Here is a 22591-nt window from a genome sequence, read left to right on the forward strand (position 1 = left end):
GGGGAGATCTCTCTCTCTCCCCTCTTCTGCCCACCCTCTCTGCTCTCCTAGCCCACTACTACATGCTCCACTGTTTGCCATCCACCCACCTACCCCTTCTTCCTAACACTTATCCACCGAAAGGTCCTCATCGATGAGACAACATCACGGTACTCCTTTGAGGGCTGACCCCACTCCAACTCCCTCTGGTTCCGGTGCGGTGTGGTGGGTGGAGAGTTAAAAACAGCTAGGTGAGCTGAGGTGACCACCTCACCGCCACTTATAGCACCGTGGCTCACTGACGTCATTTTGTAGGACATTCCGCCCACCCAGATGGGTGGGTGGATGGCTAAAATTGGAGCAATGTAGGGGCCTTTTAAAAAAAGTCTCCTTTGTTCCGTAGGTGGGGAGAAGGCGGAGGGGACGATGGGGTGGTCGCTGGTATTCTCCTCCGGGGGGGGGGGGGGGGGGGGGGACTGAGTTACTAGGGCCCAAGGTGGAGGGGCCTGGAATTATTTTATACTATAGCTATTGAAAAATAGCAGATATACAAGCTCACAGCGCCAAGCTGCGAGCTTGTAGATCTGCTATTTTTGAAAAGTCGTGAAAATGGGTGCAAATCTTTGAATATATGTATTTTTTAAGCAAACATTTGTATCTGGGGGGGGTCCCTGGAACTAAATATTTTGAGATGGGGGTCCGTTGCTAAATACATATCATTTTGGGCGTCCTTGACATGAAAAAGTTTGAGCACCACTGACGTAGAAACATATATATATATACAGTATATACACATGTAATATATATATATATATATATATATATATATTATTTTTTTTAAACCTTTTAGAAGGATTTGAAAGACTTGCACACATTTTCACGACTTTTCAAAAATAGCAGATCTACGAGCTCGCAGAGTGCCGCGCTGCAAGCTTGTAAATCTGCTATTTTTCAATAGCTAAAGCACAAAAGAAAGCGTTCTTGCCCGTCTAAATGGGTTAAACCCCCTCCTCCCCCTATGAAGAACATTCGTGGGGGGCCCGCAGTGAATCCTTGTACCTCCCAGGGCCCAGAATTTGGTGCGACACCCCCTGCTCTCTCTCTCTCTCTCTCTCTCTTCACAGGTCTCCGTGTCGGCTCTCGTACTTGTTGAGGATGTTGCGGCAGCGGCCCAGCTCCTTGCGCATGTCGGCCACCTCCTGCCGCAGCGCCTGGTTCTCGCGCTCCAGGAAGGCGGCGCGCACCGAGATCTGGTTCTCCTTGAGGCGCCGGGCGTCGCGCGAGCGCTTGGCCGCCTCGTTGTTCTTGTAGCGCCGGCACCAGTACTTATCGTCCTGTCGGGTGGGTTTCGGGAGGAAGGCAGAGGTAGGGGGGTAGGTTTAGGTTGCAGGGGGGGGGGTCGGCGTGAGTGTGTGGGGGGAGGGAGAGAGAGAAAAAAAAAACAATGTGAGAAGGGCCAGTTTTGTCAGGTAATAAATACAGCATATTAATAATACTAGTAATATTAATAATACTAGTAAGATGCCTCAGGGCGACATGCGACGCGCCAATTCTTGGCCATCTGGCCAGTGATGTATATTGGACCAGTTTTAGTTACCCATATATGGAGACCCCTGGTACCCATGGAGAATTGGAAATATGCTGTGAGAGCCCAAACATGCTTACTCAGTTAAGGGCTTTGCACACAGGCACGATTTTCAACAATTGCGTTTTTCCCGTTTGCTGCAGGTTTAAAACACATTGGATTTGGTGTGCAATGCTGTGCAGAATCCGCGCTGCGGATCCAAAAAGGAGTCATAAGTGATGAGTTTTTACCGCATGCGAAAAGACGCACAAACTGGGTTCTATCGGGAAAAAGACGTACTGCCGCAGCCACCTGCCGTATGGCAAATTCAGAGCCGGTGTGCATGAGGTCATAGAGAATCACTGCTTTCTTTAAAAAAATGAAATTATCCTTTTTTTCTGTGCAAAAAAAATTTGTCTGTGTGCAAAGCCCTTTATTCGTAAGGCTAGGGCTCCACCAAAACAACGGCGTCGTGCCGGCGTTGGACGCCGTCAAAAAATGAACCGGGGCGAATTTGAGCGTCCGACGCGGACGTTGACGTCGGCAGTGGAGCACCCTTCATTGATTAAAACGGGAGCGTTCCCTGCGTTGACGTTGACGCGACGCTCGACGCGCCCGGTGGAGCCGGGGGGTTATGTGAAAGTCCAATGATGTCTATGACATCTGACATCATACCCTTTTATGCCCATACATGGAGATCCCTGTCTGTAGAACCAACCACACGGATATGTCTTGGCCGCATATGGATTCTGTTAGTGGGGTATGTGGCCGATGTGGCCTCCATATAATGGGTATTTCCATATGAAGTCCTGTTAGATATGGGCTTAGTATTGATGACATCAGGGAACTCCATATATGGGCATAAAAGGGAGTCTGTTAGTGTGACATCAGTGAAGCCATAGCGTGATGTCGGAGTGGCAGAATGTTATAATGCCCAATTGCATTATAATGCATTACAAATGTGATTATAATGTGTTATAGAGGCGACCTTCAAGTAAAGGGTTAGCATTAATATTCATAAATCATATTGGTGCTGTCGGGCAGAAGCCTTGTATCCCCAAATTATTATTATTATTTTTTTCTTTTTCATAAATGAATGCCCCACTTATACTAAAGTGTCACACAAAAGCATCAAAAGTATCTGATCCACAAGCTGGAAATGCGTTTTGAGCTGATTGTTTGAGACAATCATTAGGGCTGATTGTTGCCGAGTCAACAATCAGCCTCTACGTCCCTGATCAATTTTAATGAGGTGAAACCTCTCTAAGCAGCAACCCCCCAGAAGACTGCAAAACTCCAATTTATGAAAGCACAGTCAGCTCTCTGTTGACTTTCATCTTCCACGGCTTGGATGTCAAGGTCATCTTTCATGTACAGCAGAGCAGACGCACGTGATTTATCAGTGGTGGAAAGACCACATTCACATTCTTTACGTAAGTAAAAGTATCAATACTGCAATGTAGAAATACTCTGTTACAAGTAAACGTCTGGAATTCTAAATGTACTTGAGTTAAAGTATGTAAGTATTGGCAACAAAATGTAGCTACTTAAAGTACCAAAAGTACAAGTACAAAATGTTTGAAAATAGCAGATCTACAAGCTCTACAAGCTTGTAGATAGTCTATTTTCAAATAGCATAGGTATAAAATAGGGCTAAAGTGGTTTATGTATGTTTTATAATATTATAATTTATATCTGCAAAGTAACTTGTAACTAAAGAATTCAAATAAACGCAGCAGAGTAAAATGTTTGGATCCGAGAAGTAGTGGAGTAGAATTAAAAGTACTGAAAATTGGAAATACTCAAGTAAAATATCTCAACATTGTACTTAACACATAGATTGCCAAAAAATCCTTAAGACAACTTTCTAAACCAAATTTGAAAACTAGCGGTTGTAGGTGTAAAAATGATATAGAATCTGCAACTTCATGGCATATTTACCACAAAAAATGCAGAGGTCTTCTACAAAAAAGGTGTCAGAGATTATTAGTAACAAGGGTCCAACGCTCCTCTTCCCCAGCTCTGAGACGCTTTTAGCGGCCATGTCCTGCTGTCTCTCCCCCTAGATTATAAGCACCGGAGTGATCTGCAGTTGATGTCCGTGGTTCTCATACACTGTGTGTGTGCTAAAAGGCAAGTCATTTTATGTTTGGTTGCACTCAAAAAATATCGATATATTCAAATATTTGAGTGGTCTCGTGTAATATTGTATTATTATGAGGTATGGATTTTTGATTTTCATGAGCTGCCATAAAAAAAAGTTTTAAACAAAAAAAGATTTGAAGTCGTAGTACCCTAACCTTGGCGTCGTCAGGCACCAGCATCTTGCGGGCCTTCTTGATCATGGGCTGAGGCTTGAGCTCGTCGTCGCTGAAGCGGTGGCGGCGCGGGTCGAAGGCCTCCTGGCCCGGCACGCTGGACAGAGCCACGTCCGACGGGTCCGGGTCAAATTCCACCTCGATGTCATCGCCATCGCCGCCGCCGCCGCCGTTGGCCAGCGGAGGCAGGACAGGAGGGGGAGGAGGAGCAAGGGGTCCTCCTGGGGGTCCTGGAAGGGGGGTCCCGGAGGCCGAGGAGGAGGAGGGGGAGGGTGATGAGGAAGAGGAGGAGGTGGTGGAGGAGCAAGGGGAAGGGGAGGGGTCCTGAGACACCGCCTGACCGCCTGGAGGAGAGAGAGAGAGAGAGAGAGAGAGAGAGAGAGGGGGGATTAGCTGTGTGTTTTTAACCCATTCATTTAAGACCAATACATGTAATTTTAGTGGTCCTTGACATGAAAAAGTTTGACATTTATAGAAGCGGGTCAAAATATTCAAAGACTTGCACACATTTTTCACAATTTCTTTTAAATAGCAAGCTCGCAGCGCGGTACTCGGTGCCGCGCTGCAAGCTTGTATGTCTGCTATTTTTTTAATAGTTAAGGCATAAAATAATGGTTAATGTGGTTCAAATCAAAAGTGACACAGATTTGCGTTCCAGGTCTTCATTTAAAATGGTTGTTTTGACGTGGAACCGCGGGGGGAAATAACGAGAGAGAGAGAGAGCACAAGAGACAGACAGATAGACAAACGGACGGACGGACAGACATGGCTGTTCTTTTGCGAAAGCTCTCACAGCAACACAGTAGACAGAAATATCCACACACTCCCCTCCCACACACACACACACACACACACACACACACACACACACACACACACACACACACACACACACACACACACACACACACAGTCAAGAGACACACAGCATACTTGCACTTGCCCACGCACTGTGTATACACTCCCTTCCCACACACACTCCCCCCCCCCCCCCCACACACACACACACACACACACACACACACACACACACACACACACACACACACGTGTAGAGAGAGAGGGAGAGAGCGAGAGAGAGGGAGAGAATGATGCAGTGATTCTCGACCTTATGAATTTCAAGGACCCCCGGCTTGATTAGCATCAGTCCCCCACCCACACAGACTTGATTAAAAATCCTCAAGTCTTAATTTAACTCAAGAGTTCCAAACCCATAAAGCCCCTGGCTGACATAATGCAAGCATCACTCAGACACGCTTGTTATCAAACGACGACGTGTATAAACCTGTCGCCACGTCTCTGTGAGAGCTCGGTTCTATAGAGCAATGAAGTCTGACATGACTTCCGCAAGAGGCCGCAAAATACTATGTCTCTAAATCAGGGGTCTTCAACGTTTTCAGGCCAAGGACCCCCACAACCTGTTCATAGATTCCATATAGTTTCATCGTTGACAGCACAATCGCATATTTTGGATTCATGTCAATTTGTTTTCTGATATTTAGTCTGATCTTTTTCCTTATTTCTCACATGGCCCTCTTCTAGCGCCACCATCAGGCGATTTTTGCAAAACAAATTTTTGGACACTGCTCCTACAGATTTTGACCTAAAATCACACAAAGCGGTACACAGTATCTCTAAAGTCATGTAATCAACATGGGTCTGTCCCATTTCCCATATTCCCTCCTGATTGGCTACGCTTGCCTTCTAAAGTTTGTGTATGCGACGTGACGGTTGCTTACTGGTGAACACATCATCATCTTTAACAGCGTGCTGTGTAGTACAGATGTGATGAGCAAACACCCTGCCTCTGGGACTGCCTTTGGTTTATGTTGTCTTGGAGAGTAATTATGGACAGATTACTGTCCATCTGGCACATCATGGTCACTGGAGAGACTGTAGGACACAGCCTGACAGCATTAGAGCTATCTATTAAAGAGTTGCACCAGAGAAAACAGCGCCAGTCCTGTGGTTCATGTAACTCGAAATAGTGACGAATGCCCATAGACTCCAATGCATTCCGTGAACTTCCGGTGCAGCGCTTTGTCACTATTCACCAATAGAAGTTTATGTACAAGACCTGGCCTGATGGAAGTGAACGGAGATGGCGTAACTCTCCTTTAGATGGAGATGGCTCTGGACAGCATTAACAACACTGTCTGTCTGTCTGTCTGTCTGTCTGTCTGTCTGTCTGTCTGTCTGTCTGTCTGTCTGTCTGTCTGTCTGTCTGTCTGTCTGTCTGTCTGTCTGTCTGTTAGTCAGTCAGTCAGTCAGTCAGTCAGTCAGTCAGTCAGTAAGTCAGTCTTTCAATATGTCAGTCACATTGTGAGCTTGTCAAAATGCTATTTTCAGAAAAAGTATGGATGCTGGGGTTTTAGTGGTTAAGAGGGGGTCAAAGTATTACGCGTTCATTTGCTTAACAATGTCCAAGGCCCGGTTGGGCAGGCAGTCGCAAAGCTTATGTTTTTGCCATAATAATGGTTCTTTGTCTGAAGATTTCATCAAAGGAAAAATAAACCTGCTTCATGGTACTGGCCAGGGTCAGAATCCCACAGCCTTCTCCAACTGTCTGAGTCTGCTTTCCAACCATTTCTCTATTTTATATTTCATCGTTGGCGATATATAGTCTTAAACATTATTTCTTTCTGTAATACCTATTCTTAATATTTCGTTTTTGACAATTCTTTTGATTACTATAACATATATTTCTTTAATGTAAGAAGGGGGGGGGGGGGGGGGGGCTACTTAAGGCCCATAAAAATGAGTTCACAACCCAATAATAGGCCCCCGCCCCACTGTTTGGCAAACACTGCTCTATCATTCAAACATCAGTTCATGGCTGTGCCACAGAAGGCTTGCTGCTGTTGTGTGCAGTGCTGCCTGTTGACCAGCGGGTGGCAGTGCAGAACCAGAAACACTACATCAGGCAAGCCACAGTGTTGTACACCCAATTCTGGATTTACAATTTACATAGTAGAACATTGGTTCTCAAAGTGGGGTCCGGGTACCCCCAGGGATCCTTGAGGGAGTTCTAGGGGGTCCAAAGTCAAAATTAACATTAAGAGTCAAATTAACATTGATTTTACAATATAAATGGGGGTCCCAGAGATAGGAATGACATTAAATGGGGGTCCGTAGACCTACCACTTCCATACAGACTGGGATGAAGACCACTATTTTCCATTTCAAGTGTGTTTGTCTTGTAACTCAGGCGCCCCTATTTCAAAGCCCCGGTTAATTTTATTTGGGGTGGGTAGATCATGTTGAGCTGGTAATTTTAAAAGTAGCTCTCAAGTCAAAAATGTGTGGGCACCCCTGATTTAGGGGGTCCTTGACATGAAGACGTTAAGCGAACCACTGCCCTGTTTCATGTTATTGCATCGCGGTGAACATACAAGATGATGACAGCTCTCTCAGATAACACTAATGTGCAACCAGATGACATGTCATCATGTCATCATGTCCAGGCCTGTACCCAGGGGCTGTTTGACCGCTGTCGCTCATCTCCTTTAATTAAACACTTAAACAACCCCATATAAACAGAGTTCCTCAGGGCTCTATGCTAGTATCTTTTCTGTTTTCCCGCCACATTATAAATATATTCACTGAAAATGGCCGCAATGGAAACAAGCCATATAGTGCTTTCTTGGGTTTATCCTTTTAGCATCCTTTTGGATCAAACTGTACATCTGTGCTTTTTTGGCGAACTGTTAACTCATACCCCGCCATTTGCAAATACCTTCGTACTTTCATATGCCTCTGTCTCCATAGACTTCCATGTAATTCATAGTGCACTGATAATGTCATGTCCATGCCTAGATCATGCACCACGTGTGTGCACATTGCTCACAGCTTTCAAACAAAAAAATCTGAATGGAAATCCATTCAGGCATTCATGAAATAGCAGCCATTATGTTTTCCTAAAATGTAAACAAAGATGGCTGCCATGTTTGAAAGATGGGGTTGCTATGGGGGTTAAACAAGCAATTTCGCGATTGCTATCATGCCTACTACATTTTTTGGGGTCCAAAAACATTTTTTTTTTTAAATGCAGTGTTTTTCGATCGGGCCTTTAGACCTAGAGGCTTTCAGCTTTCAGGAAGAAACCAAAAATACGCAGACAAATTTGCACATTATAACCCCACCTGCAGGTCCATTAGAGCAATGTTAACTCCATAGACACATACAAAACAGAAAAAGTACAAAACTATGGCACCACCTCTTTAAAAAAGTAATCAATCAATCAATCAATCAATCAATCAATTCTACAAGCTTCTTGTAGATCGTCGCGAGTCACCACACATCATGAGCTTGTCTGTACATCGTCACATTTCTGAGAAATATTCTAAAATCTTCAACAATGGCTGCCTATAATCCACAAGTTGCTCTAGCAGAAGATCTATGGCATAAGTTGGGCGCTGTTTAACCGAACGGCCTCAAACTTGTGTGAAACATAGTGACGAGTGGCACTTTGATAGGACCAACAGTTTTCACAGAATTGAAAAAATAAATAAGAACCATAATACCATATCTATCTATCTATCTATCCATCCATGCATCCCTCCTTCAATGCATGCATGCATGAATAGATGCATGCATTCATTTGCCTCAGTCTGATGTGTTGCTAGCTATTTATGTTTGCCCGATAGCTATGTTAACTTGTAGCACTGTAATTGTTTTCCTCTACTGACCATTTTACTTTAATGACTATTTAACTGACATGGGTTCATGCCATATTTTACCGTGATCTTGCACTTCTTACTAGAGTGTGGTAAGTGTATTAAGAGTGTGGTAAAGTATATTAAGAGCGTGGTGAATGTCTGAATAGTGAATGGTTGACCACCAGCCCTTGGCCGTGCCGTCTGGCAGCTGTGAGCCAGGCTGATCCTGGATAAAGCCATTCAGAGGGCCTGGCTTTAATAACAACCATTTTGGGCAAAAAGTTGAAACGGATCCAAGAACATGGCTCCTGCTGCCACTGATGTAAACACAGCCCCCAGGCAGGCAGGCAGGCGGAGCGGAGAGGAGAGCTCACTCTTCACTCGCCTCCTCCTCTCTCTCTCTCTCTCTCTCTCTCTCTCTCTCTCTCTCTCTCTCTCTGAGCAGATGGATGAGCACTTTTATATCTCTCTCCCATTTGTGCTCCTCTCTTTCACTTTCTCTCTTTATTTGTCTGTCTGTCTGTCTCTCTCTCTCTCTCTCTCTCTCTGACTCTCTCTCTCTCTGTGTTCTCTCTCTCGCTGTTATTAATTTAGGTAAGATTAAGGTCTGTCTGGCTTTCTGTTTCTCTGTCTGTCTGTTTGTCTGTCTGTCTGTCTGTCTGTCTGTCTGTCTCTCTGTCTGTCTGTTCCACTCTTTCACTTTATAATTCCCTTGCCATCCCTTGCCACTCTCTCTCTCTCTCTCTCTGTCTGACTTCTTCATCCTCCTCTCCACGGTCCACATTAAAGTCTAGTCTTGCTTTTAGTTTTACGCACCGTTCTTTAACAACAGGATGTTCCATTTCCAGGCCTCCCATGCCCTCTGGTCCCAGTGTAGTACGCATGCACATGCGCACGCACACACACGCACACACACACACATCTTATGTGCAGTGTGTGTACACACACACACACACACACACACACACACACACACACACACACACACTCACGCACAAACAGAGCTCATAATGCTCTATATCAAGCTTCCATCAGAGTCCCAACTAAACCTGTGGCATCTAGTTCTGTTTTTAAACTGACTGCTGTATTGTGACGGCCAGTAGAAAAGCTGAGAGGGAGGCAGTATTAGAACTAGTTCTAGTATTAGTCATAGTAGCAGTATTGTAGTACAGTAGTAGTCGTTGCAATGTTAACCACATAAGCCCTATAGAAAATAATAGCAGAAACAGCAGGTCTACACAATGCATGGCCACTCTACCCCCTAGAGTGGAAGGCAAGGCACACCCACACTTTGCTCACATTCAGGACATTTTCTTGCACCTATGGGTGCTTGGACTGACATGCACTCGGACTTGACTTGTCTTATTGAACTGAATTGTAAGAAACATCAAAATTCATACTGCTACGTTTTTTTGTTGCGAAATCCGTTTTTCAGGGCAAGGAGAGAGAGAGAGAGAGAGAGAGAGATAGAGCAATCTTGAGTTCCCAGAGGTAATTTTTTCCGCCACTAGGGGGCGAAAACTGAAAATTAGAGATAGAGAGACCAAGGGACCCAGTGGTCCGAAAATAAATATAAAACGAGCGGCAGTGTGGGCAAACGTGATTGACTGCGTGCTCAGAAATTCGCTCCTATATTCGTCCGTGGACTTATGTGCAAATACAACATACAAGTAACATCATGCAACACAACATAATCTGCACATACTTTACATATGAAAGGACCACAGTGGAAATAAGCCGCTGGCTTTTTTTGCTTTTTATCCAATTGATTGTATATTTGCTATTTCTGACACTGAACTTTGAATTTTAAAACAACAAGCCTATAAATAGGGAGGCCAGGTTTACAGTGGTTAATGATAGCAGAGGGACTGTAATGTGCTGCCCTTCAGAGTGCTAGGGGTCAAGGCAGGAGGGCCCCGGTGTTACATCTCAATATGGGGGGCCCTCGGAATTCCCCCTTCCTCCCCTCTGGCTATTACATAACAGCTAGTAATGGTGGCTGGCTGTGCTCACAGACAACCATCGTGTTACAGTATGTACAGTAGGGTTGTCACAATTACTAATTTAAGTCAATGATTGTCACACAAATAATTGCGACTTATTATTATTTTTATTTTCTTTGGCAAAAAAAAAAAAGCTAAAATAGCAGAAATGGCTCATCTAGATTACTAAGTAAGATTACTGTACGTGTCACAAAGTTTGTAGATCTGCTATTACTGCTTTTGTTTTAAATATTTGAAAATGTATCAACCTGGGATTATGACGATTATAATAATTGACAATCTCAATCAATTACTATTAGGAGATCATTTAATCATTTTGACAGGCCTACGTATGCACCATGGTATCCAAGCTGGGCTAATCTGAGTCACTGTTGAAATCTGGTTAGCATGGATTGGCCGTTAAGCGTGCAGTCGTTGAGTTATGATGTACAGCTGAGAGTTAATGTGATCCTTAATTCAGGGTGTAAAGTAAATGATGTGTTCCTGGAGAAGAGAGTCAAATGATGGGATTATTGAATGCATTCTTTGCCACCCAAGTTATGGTGGTCCTTGAACTTAAAAAAAAAAAAAAAAAACTTTGAGAACCACTGGTATTGAAAAAATCGAACCTCTGTTCGAAGTGGAGCTGTGTGTGTGTGTGTGTGTGTGTGTGTGTGTGTGTGTGTGTGTGTGTGTGTGTGTGTGTGTGTGTGTGTGTAGCACCTCTCTGGTCACCCAGGATCCTGTGTACCGTTTTTTGTGACATTTGAAGAAAATATGTAGGAAAAGGTGCAAAAAGTGTGTTTTGGAGAAAATTCAAGATGGCGGAAAATCTATCCTGGCGCAAATGGGCGTGGCCTATATGGGGAGAATTTTAATTTTCCGATCTACGGTTCAAGAGTTACAGGGCAAAACGCAAAGTGGGCCGTTATAGCGCCACCATGAGGCCGAGTGATGTAATTATTTTTGGATTCATTCTTAAAATCATTATGAATCTCCTCTCCGAGGTTTGAAACTGTAGCTCCTATGGTTTACGAGAGAAAAATACTTGAATGTGAGTTTTTGCAATTCCCATTATAAGTCAATGGGGAAATTAATTCACTAATAAATTAATATCAATTAAACTATAGAACCCTTCTCTTAGCAAGTTACTAGCACACGATTCCCGAGTAAGCCGGTCGATTTGACATATGGCACGAGTGTGTGGTGCAAAAACTGTGGGAGGAGTAGCGTGCCAAACTTTGAGGCTACATACAGACAGACAGACAGACACGGACACACACACGGCCACGTATAGGGAGCTTGTGTTCCACACAGCTCCAAAAATGTCTGTCTGTCTTGTCTGACTGTGGGAAGATTGTTTCAAAACCTTTATTGTTTTTGATGTTTACTGTATTTCTTATTGATCCATAAAAAAGAGTGATGGGCATAAAAGCAGCACAGTAGCAAGTTTAGAAACATTCTATGACATCATGCTCTTATGTCACTGTGATGTCTGAGGAACCACTCTTAACAGAATGGATTTGCCGCTCTGGCTTGATGTCCCATATATGGAGATCGCTGATGTCATCAAGAGTCACACTTGCAAATGAATTGTGTCCTTGTCCATTTTATGCCCATATATGGAGATCTCTGTCCCATCAATATTAAGCGCATATCTTGGAATGCCCATATTTGGTAATGCCCATATATGGGCATGCTCTGACATCACATTGTTGACTATCATGCAGGGGTCTCCATATATGGGTAACTGGTCCGATATACATCACTGGTCAGATGGCCAAGAATTGGCGCGACCTCGCCCTTGAATAAATGAATAAATAATAAATAAATAAAACTTGATTAGGAAAAAAAAACATGTTTAAAGAAGTAGTGAAAAAAGCCGACCTACAAGCTCATAACCAGGCGTGAAGCGACGCGTTGTGAGTTTGTAGATCGGCTATTTTCACTAGTTTGGGTCCTGGGAAAACGTCAAATTTCTCTTTTGGGTCGTGAGATAACAGGTTTGGGAACCACTGCTCTACACTGGGAACCATCAATAAATGCAAGAAAAAGCCAGATAAAATTACTGGTTTAAAAAAAGAGAAGAAAAAGCTTAATGTTATTTGATAAATGTAGTGTACACTAACACTGCCAGAGCTAGGCATTGCAAATAATACACAGTGGAGTACAAACAGTATATACAGCAGCTTATGTAAATAAAGACCATATTGTCTCCCGAGGGCCTATAGTCCTCTAGCCTCCCACCACCACCCACTTTAATAAGCATCCAGAGAGGAAGTATATAGGCTACTCAAGTACTCAAGTATTTAATACATGTTCAGAATAGGGGTTAAAGGACAACTTAGTTTTTTTACAAGGTTTCATATTTTAGATTGTAATTACAGAAAATAAAAGATGAGTGTTAAAATGTCCAGATCCGGGCAACCTTTGCTGCATGTCTCTCCCCGTCCCTCCCCCCATTTCCTGTCAGTCTATACTGTCCTATCGAATAAAGACATAAAAGCCCCAAAAACTAATCTTTAAGATGTGACTTATGGGGGATGGTAGTGTTACTGTAAATAGTAATAAAGAAATCCACAGCTTATTTTATCTAAAAATACATATTTAGCCACTTGTACGCATGCCCCCACCCACCGAAATCAAAATCGCTAACATCACTAAAACAATAGAAAGCAGTACATTTTAACACTCCTCTTTTCTTTTCTCTAATTACAATCTAAAATATGAACCCTTGCTGTAAGAAAACAAAGTTGTCCTGTAAGTAGTTAATTTCATAATATATATTATTGGTAGGTTTTATACGTTTCGGTCCCAAGAGCCCCTTCCTGGAAGCAGAGAGTCAAAAGTACAGTATTTCTAATTACAATGTAGCGGAGTGAAAGTCATCAGCTTGCAAAAGAAAAGTACTTAAGTACAGTACTCAAGTTCATCATCCTCCTCCTCCTCCCAGATGTGGCGTTCTGTCCAGGCTATAAGCTGCTGTGTCCAGATGTTCAGAGCCTGAGGATTTTAACCTCTCTCTCCACACAGCCACTAAATACAGTGGTGTGAAGTAACTTTACTTGAGTATTTAAAAAATGTCAATCTCTGAGATTGTACTTTTACTTTACTACGATTATTTGAAAACTTAAGCTACTGTGTAGATAGCAATAGTTACTATTCTAACCACTGGCCAACAAGCCATGTTTAGATCCAATAACTGACTTCATCTTTACTCATGTAGGTTACTCCAATAATCCAGAAGCAAGCTCTTGTTTTACACACACACACACACGCACGCACGCACACACACACACACACACACACACACACACACACACACACACACACACACACACACACACACATTTGTATCACTATGAGGAGTGAGGACATCAAAATATTAGGACGCCATTGTAGATGAGCAATTTTTATATTATTATAGTTACCTATTTCCTCCCGCGAGGGAAATTCCCACTGCCCACAAGGAGCGCGTGAGCAATTAAGGGTTAAGAGTCTTGCTCAGGGACACACATCGACATTGCTACCCTGGCCTGGAATCGAACCTGGGACAACCAGGTGCTCAGTTATGCCGTGAATCATCGCCGGATTCGCCTCACAACTAGATATAAAGTAAAGAAAACTCTAACCCTACCTTTTAACAGTGGGCAACAGCCGGCTACTCTGGGCGAGTGGACATTCCGGACGTCATACCCGTATGTCCTCCACTGGGCAAACAAAGCAACACATGAATTTTCGAACGATGTCGCCCAAAGATCAAATATTTTCATGTTTTTGGACGGCGTTGCTCCGCCCACCTTTCAACTATCGCCTCATCGCCTGATATCAGCAGTAGTTATTGCCGGGTCCCATAGACACATAACGCACTTCCGGAAAATACGGCCGACCACTGTTAAAATGCACCATAATAATATAATTATAAACCACCTACAGGAACATGGTCCTCAAAGTAGAAGTGTTGTACACACTACAATACTATCAATCAATACTGTACAGTCAAAACAAAATATGTACAATTGAAGGGAATAAAACTGTTCTTATATATCAAGGTTACTCAATGCGGACAGTGCAGGGATATACGCAATGATTAGTAGTCTTTAAGGTGGTTGTGTTCCATTTGATATCCTTCTCCTATCACAGCAGCTCACCATTGCTGCTGTGTTTGCACATTGTTGTACTTCACCTAGCAGATATGGGAGTTTTTCGTCATCGGTCATGTTTTCAAACTCTCTTTGAGTAGTGCAGTAAGTTACTGCACTACAGTTGTAAAGGAGCACCAGCCCCAGAGTTGGTGTCGAAGTGTCTTTGAGCAAGACACCGAACTCCTAATTGCTCCCGATGTGCAGGTTGGTGCCTTGCATGGTTTCCTCCTCAATCGGTGTATGAATGTACCGGTAACATTTAGTCTACCAATCAGAGAAGCCGATGGCCACCTTCCCATAAAAATAACAAGAGATTCGGTGCGTCATCCGCAGACCCACAAACAATCAAACACAGAAATATGTGCTAGTTTTTCTTTTCGGTTCTCAAAAGTCATTGGTCAGAATCGGAGCAAAATGCTACTATGCTGTGCTCGCTCCCGGGTCATCTGGGACGCTCGCCAAGTCAATCTGTGTGACGACGTGACGCCGCCCGAATTATGCCCGAGGGACAGACAGTCAGACACACAGATACACAACACGGACAAGAGATTCCATGAATGTATAGATAGATACAGTAGATAACAGGTGGTATATTTTATTTCTTCCAGTCAATTCTCTCACAGTTTACATTTCATATTCCATGCGATAGTTCCCATGCTATTCTATCTCTCTTTACATTCCCCTGTAATGCTACACCGTTCTTATGCAACAATGGCAACAGTAATGTGATGATACAGCTGGTGTTTTATCAACTGGCTTTTAGTGTCGGTGCCCTCTGCTGCGTAGGCAAGGAGCTTTGTAAAATAAATGTGCTCCTTATAAAGTTATCTAATAAAGTTTACCTTTAAAGATAATACCTTAATGATGACATAACAGGAGTAGAGAGTCAAAGTGATTAATGACTGTGATTTTATTTGAAATCCTTGTAGCAGCAAAGAGATACATTTGCACTTGAGTAAATAATAATAATGGATAGAATTCCATCCCCTTCTTATGTAATACCATAATGGTGTTATAATAGAGTGTCGCTGTTGCACACATATCTTTCTACTGTATAGGCCTATCTGTTACAGATATACCTGCAGACAGTAACTAAGTACAATTGCTCAAGTACTGTAGGCTAAAAAAGGACAAAAAATTACAAAAGAAATCCACTGAACATAGCGTAGCAGGCTGATACCCAGGCTACATGAATGGTGATGTTTGAAAGTATGAGTCAAATAGGACCCTGGTCAGACTGAATAGCGAAATGAGGGGGGGGGGGGGGGGGGGGGGGGGGGGATCCACCCAACGTAGCAGATCGGTTTGGATTCCAGGCTAAGCCAGATGTCCCTGTCCCTTATTTGAATGTCAGGTAGTTGGCAATCTGGCTAACCATCGTCAAATAAAAGGGAACGCCCTCTCTGTTTTGTTCCTTTTCATCTGATGCTATCAAAGTCTGTCTTGAGAGATTAGGTAGTTGGCAACCCTAGCCTAGCAGTAATGCAGCAGCAGTGGTAGTAGGCTAGCTATGGCCCCCAGCATCGACATCCTATAGTCATACAGGCCTCTTCTCCTTTCCATTAGAACGAGACACAGCGTCAGATTGCCATGCAGCCACACCTGCTGCTACAGCAGCAGCCAGCGTTTACATTACATTAATGGGCTTCTCCTCACTGTATAGTGGGGAGTGTCTGACAAGGAGAATGGATTGGCCACAGAGGATGTTTATAAGTGCCAGGGGCAGCTGTTAGTGTGTTTTGTGTGTGTCGGTGGAAGAGGAACGTGATATAGGAACCTGTGTTACATAAAAACACACACACCCATGCAGGCACTCCCTCCTCCCTCCCTACCTTAGATGTAAACACAGCGATGGTAGAAAACACACAGAAGGGAGGAGAGAGGGCCTCCCTCTCCTTATCTCACATACATATCGTCAGGGACGTGCAGAGAATGTTAGAGAGGCAGGGGCTGAACTGTCTAAAAGGGCCTTGTGATGAAAATATTTAAAATAGCAGACCTCCAAGCTCTCAACGCGTCGCGCTGCGACGCGTTGTGAGCTTGGAAGTCGGCTATTTTCGGTACTTCATAACACACTAAACTAAGCATAAAAAAGGCAATACTGGAGATGTGGTGTGTGTGGATTCAAGTTCAGGAGAACAAGGCAATTGTCTTGAATGCTGCCTTAAGGTATGGCATGGAAAGAGGGCGTTTGCAATTCTTCACCATATAAAACTGCATTCATGGTCTAGACTCTAGAGAGGGCACTTTTTACAGGCGGATAAAAGGGCAGGGGCTCAAGCCCCCTTTGATGTCTATGTGTGCATGTGCCTGCATATCATCCTTGTCGGCTGGAAACCATGTCCAACACACACACAAACAACGTGTTTCAATGGATCTTTTCATTGGTTCATTATTTTATAAAAGCTACAGGCAGACTTAACCACATTCGCTTAGTACAAAATTCAAAAATAGCCGAAAAGGATTGCAGCTCTGCAAGCTCACAGCGTGACACATTGCCACTTTTGTGAGACACTGTTAGTATGACAAAGTGAGGGCATTAATTAAGTGGGGGAAATGAGGTTTCTGGCTGCATGACAGTGACGATATCAAACCCTTTTCCGTCGTTTCCGAAATGTTGCCTGTAGGGTGAAGGGTGCACATCCATCTTCCACTCTTTTTAACGTAAACAAACCAAGAATCACGGCACATATCGTCGCCTTCACGACGATCACACTACACTACAGCGTCACACAAAAGCATCGAAAGTAGCAGTTCCTCAAGATCGTACATCTGCTACTTTTGCTATTTTTTTCCGAATTCTAAAAAGTAACAGTTTTGGACACATGAGGTTCCACCCAACAGCGACAATAAGCGGTGGCATTTTCAAATGGCTGATGTATAAAAGTAGAAGCTTGTGTGCCGCTTACTGCATGTTTTTGTATTAACTTTTTCGCCGCCGTTGACAGTCCTCACCGTCATTGAAAGGGTTAATACCATGGCGCCGTTGACGGTGAGGACTGTGAATCTTACTGTATATACAGTAAAGATATTATTACTTACTTAATGTCGCTCCGGTCCCGCTCGCATCGGTAATGTCGGCGATTTGTTTACAACGCACGTTGGGCGTGCACGCGAAGTGAAGCTCCTCAATGTTAAGTCAATGGAGAGGCCCATAAAGAAACTTCATTTAAACAAAATAGCCATTTTGAGACATTTTGCAGCAGATCTAAATGTAAACAAGGCACAAGGCAGGGCGCAGCCATCTTGCCTCTTCTTGTCCCACACTGTCATGTGACTAGATGACGTAATCGTTGCCGTCAAGTGATAATCCAAAAAAACAAAAACAACCCCCTTCCAGCCCTTCAAAATAATAGCGGCGGCCTATGGAGGAAACCGCGTGGCACCGAGGCACCAAGCAACCTTCAGATTAAGAGGCACTAATTGTGTTAACAATCAAAATCGGCAAAGTAACTACGTAGTAAGTAAACATGTCAAATAATTGGCAGTGGAGTAAAAAGTACCGTACAATATGTATGTGGAGTAGAAGTATAAATCACCCAAAGAAAAGAAAGAGAAGGAAATACTCAGTGAGTAAAATGTACTTAGTTACTTTCCACCACTGTGGATGGATGGATGGATGGAGGGAGAATGCTCCTTCAGTCTTTCACTAATTTTCTCGCTCCATCATTTCCTCTTCTCTCTCTTTCATTACAGTTCCCGTTCTCTTTCACTCTCTCTCTCTCTTTTCCCTCTTTCGCTTTCTATTTGTTTACTACCCCCTCCCCCAACCCCCCCCCCCTGACCCATCTGGTTATTTATTTCTTCTCTTTTCTCTCTCAGCTCTTCCTCTTCCCTGTCTTCCTTCTTTCACTATCGTCCATTTTCATCTATCCGCTTCCGTTATCCCTTTCTTTCTCTCTCCCACCCCCCTCTCTCTCATTCTGTGCCAGCTTCTCTCTCTCTCTCTTTCCTGTCTCCGTCATCATGATCCGCTAACTCTCACTCTCTTTTCTCCTCAACGTTTTTATTAATCTAACAGAGACTAGACCTCCCTCCCTCTCTAACTCTCTTAACTGCTTAAACCCCAGCTTTTGCACGAAAATAGCAGATCGACAAGCTCACAACAACTTATCCCACCACGGCTACTTTCAACTAAAAAGCTTTCCCCGCAAGAAAACAGAAATTACGCTCGTACAGAGCCCTGAGGGACTCTGGTCAACCATGTAGCATTTTAACTCATTAAAAGCCTCAGACATTAACGGATTATAATATCCAGAGTGCCTCCCACCCCCCCCCCCCATTCACGGCCGTTCTCTTATTTTGTCTTATTTTGAAGGCCACCGGAAGTACTTCCGGTCTGACGTCATCGGATCCTTCGACTGAACCGATCATTGTTTATGTGGAGCCATGCTGGATCGGCTCGTAGCGTTTATACATGTGTTTTATAAGCGAGCATCTGCCTCCATCTTCGCTTCTAAAGTGTAGTTTTGAGATAATGGACATTAAAGATGAGGCGGCCCGTCCACCTCAATGTTATGGGATGACTATTGTGTGCTCGTGGAGCCGTGATGATGACAAATCAGCGCGGATTTCGTCTCCGGAGCGTCGGCCATTGTACTAGGTATTTTTACTCGCCGTTACAGTAATCTATTACTTTTCCCGCGACATCGCGTGGATGGCACTATAGATACTCTATTACTTTTCCCGCGACATCGCGGGGTTGGCTTTTAATGAGTTAAGTGGTTGAACCACTTTATATTTAATCATATACGTATACAATGAACAGTGGAAATGTCCACCACTCTACAAGCTCACAACATGTGATATTCCAACGCCCTGTGGAGTTTGCAGATCGGCTGATTTAACATTTTGAAAAATTCTGACATTTGTAGAGATTTCCGCCTATAATGTCATGCCTAAAAAGGCATGATCTAAACTTTAAAGTGGCCATATCCTTCTTTTTGCTCAGTGGTTCTCTACCAGTGGTCAGGGGACCACCAGTGGTCCTTGAGGAGGTTCCAGCTGGTCCCCAGCTTAACTCTTGAGAAAATGAAACCAAGTAAGGGTCCACTTGGTTTCATTTTCTCACGGGTCCATTTGCAGAGTTGTTATTTTGATTGTTTGCCTGTTTATCTCTCCTCATCACATCAATACAGCTGAGTCGAGGCTAAATCTCATCAAATGGTGTTCCGTGGCTCAAATGACAAATAAATAATGGTCCTTGATATGAAAAAGTGTTGAAAACCACTGCTTTAAATCCTTGTTTCTCAACTTGGGGTTCCGGGGACTAGAGGGTCCATTTTGTGTGGACCCTCTTTACTCTTGAGGATTGAAAGAACACTGAAAATGTTACAGTGTTGACTGATGGGCCCCCAATGAAGAAAATATAATATTCATTTTTTACACTCTCAAGAGTCACAGACCCGTGACTGTCCATTTAGGGGACCCTTGGTGGGGCCCCAGGCCAGACATTGAGAAACGGTGGGGTTTCTATCTACAGCAAGGGTCTTCAACAGGGGTCTGGGACCCCTAGGGGGTCCTCAGAGTTACCACAGGGGTCCTCCAAAAAATCTTTGTGTGATAGAAGCTTTTTTTTAATATTAACCACTTGAACCCTAACTTAGATTACTCAAAATAAAGGTACAAAATGTTTGAAAATAGCCGATCTACAAGCTCACAACGTGTCGCGATGCGGCGCCTTGTGAGCTTGTAGATCGGCTATTTTCAAATAGCCTAGGTATAAAATAGGGCTAAAGTGGATTAATGTATGTTTTATAATATAATCATTTATATCAGCAAAGTAACTAGTAACTACATTTTCCAAATAATTGTAGTGGAGTAAAAGTACAATATTTGCTTCTGAGGTGTAATGGAGTAGAAGTAAAAGTACTGAAAACTGGAAATACTCAAGTAAAGTACAAATACCTCATAACTGTACTTAAGTACAGTACCTAAGTAAATGTACTTAGTTACACCACTGCTCTTCAGCCACTCACTCCTCCCCTCAAATCTCTCTCACTCTTTCTCTCTCTCTCTCTCTCACTCTCTCTCTCTCTCTCTAGCCCCTCCCCTCTCTGTTCTCCCTCGCTCCGTTGCTCTCTGCAGCGGCACGTGATGTCGCTCCGGCACATGGCTCGATCGTGTGAGGGAGGGAGGGAGAGAGACACCGAGACACAGCACACAGAGGCCAGAGAGAGAGAGAGCGAGAAAGAGAGCAGGGATATTTCAAAACATGCAAAAAGAACACTCCCCTTCTAGCAATGTCTCTCTCCCTCGCTCGCTCTCTCTCTCTCTCTCTCTCTCTCTCCTCCCCCCTCTGTCTGTGTGCAGTGTATCAGGACTGCAAAGTCAGTGTCTTGTTTAACCCCTTACTGACTCGCAGTTTTGCATCTCATCATCCCCACCACCATGCAATATTTAACACTGTTAACCAGCTAAACCCTGTGTGTACTCCAATCTACAAGCTCACAACGTTGTGAGCTTGTAAATCGGCTATTTTCGGGCAAAGAGATTTGGTGTAGAGGGGAAAAAGAATGTCAAGTTTATTAAGTATTGACGGTTCAAGTGGTTAAATATCTGAAAACACAAATTGACATGAATCCAAATACACTGATGATTGTGATGTCAAACAATGAAACTATATGGAATCTATGAACAGGTTGTGGGGGTCCCTGTTTCATCTCTCTCTCAACTAAGGGGTCCTTTGCCTGAAAATGTTGAAGACCCCTGCTGTACTCAGTAAACTGGAGGTGCTCTTTTCCCCCATGTATTTATCCGTAGACCTACTGCGCATATAAACAGAGCTGCTACCTTTAACCATAATTATTTTAAATCTGAGGCATTTTTTGTATACTATATAAATAGTTATATTATGCTAAATTGTCCCAAAGGGACTATTTGTTTAACAAATATATATATCCCGAAAATGAGCTCTGTTTAACACAATGCTGTACCCAATCCAACTGTACATATTTTCCCCAACTGCTTTTATTATATTTTGACGCTTGCTTTGGCAATGTAAACCAGGGGTCTTCAACAGGGGGTCCGGGACCCCTAGGGGGTCCTCAGAGTTACAATAAGAGGTCCTCCAAATCTTCCAATCCTTTTTATAATAACAACTTGAACCCTAGTGTGCATATTCTGAGAACTGTAGCTACTGCGAGGCGTTGTGAGCTTCTAGATCGGCTATTTTCGGCAAAGAGGTTTGGTGTAGAGGCGGAAAAGAGCAGAGTGAAAGGTCAAGTTTATTAGGTAATGACGGCTCAAGTGGTTAAATATCTGAAAACACAAATTGACATGAATCCAACATACACTGATGATTGTGCTGTCAAGCGATGAAACTATATGGAATCTATTAACAGGTTGTGGGGGTCCCTGCTTCATCTCTCCCTCGACTAAGGGGTCCTTGGACTGAAAACGTGAAGACCCCTGATGTAAACGTATTCTCATGACTATAATAAAGCCCCTTTGAATTGAATTGAATGACAATTTGTTTTGCCTCGCCCTCACCAAAAATTGGCGATCCACAAGCGACCCCGCTGTGAGCTGGTAGATGCTATTTTCAAACATTTTGTACTTTTACTTTTGATGCCAACACTTTCGTACTTTTATTCAAGTACATTTCGAATTCCAGACTTTTACTTCTAACAGATTATATCTATATCGCAGCATTGATACTTTTACTTAAAACATTTGAGTACTTTGTCCACCACTGAAAATCTGTCCACGACCAACAAATGGGTCCTGACCCAGTGTTTGGGAAGCACTGTGCTGGGGGGTTAACATGAGGAGAATCACAACGTTTCACCTCGCCTCACATCTCTGAGCGCTAATGTGTGCATCATCATGTGAGTGTTATTTATGGCAGCAGATCTGAGGCAGGGCCAGGCATGCGCTTTCATTTGCATGTTTCAGCAAAATCGCACGCACGCACACTCTGGATCTTTTCTGCACGTTTTGAAAA

The 22591-nt window shown here is 43.4% G+C and overlaps 1 protein-coding gene across 1 annotated transcript in view; it reads right to left on the reverse strand.

The window, feature by feature from the left end:
• Window positions 1–437: 437 nt before the first annotated feature.
• Window positions 438–22591, reverse strand: part of dbpa (D site albumin promoter binding protein a) — a 41889-nt gene continuing 19735 nt past the window's right edge. Inside the window, exons 4-5 of the mRNA XM_080735984.1 lie at window positions 3844–4205; window positions 438–1313 (exon numbers count right to left, since the gene is read on the reverse strand). Of these exons, the coding sequence (XP_080592110.1) occupies window positions 1098–1313; window positions 3844–4205 (578 nt within the window). The 3' untranslated portion in view covers window positions 438–1097. The remainder of the gene's footprint in view (window positions 1314–3843; window positions 4206–22591) is intronic.

The sequence above is a fragment of the Nannobrachium achirus genome (genome assembly GCF_963921795.1).
Source record: "Nannobrachium achirus genome assembly, chromosome: 10".
NCBI classification, from domain to species: domain Eukaryota; kingdom Metazoa; phylum Chordata; class Actinopteri; order Myctophiformes; family Myctophidae; genus Nannobrachium; species Nannobrachium achirus.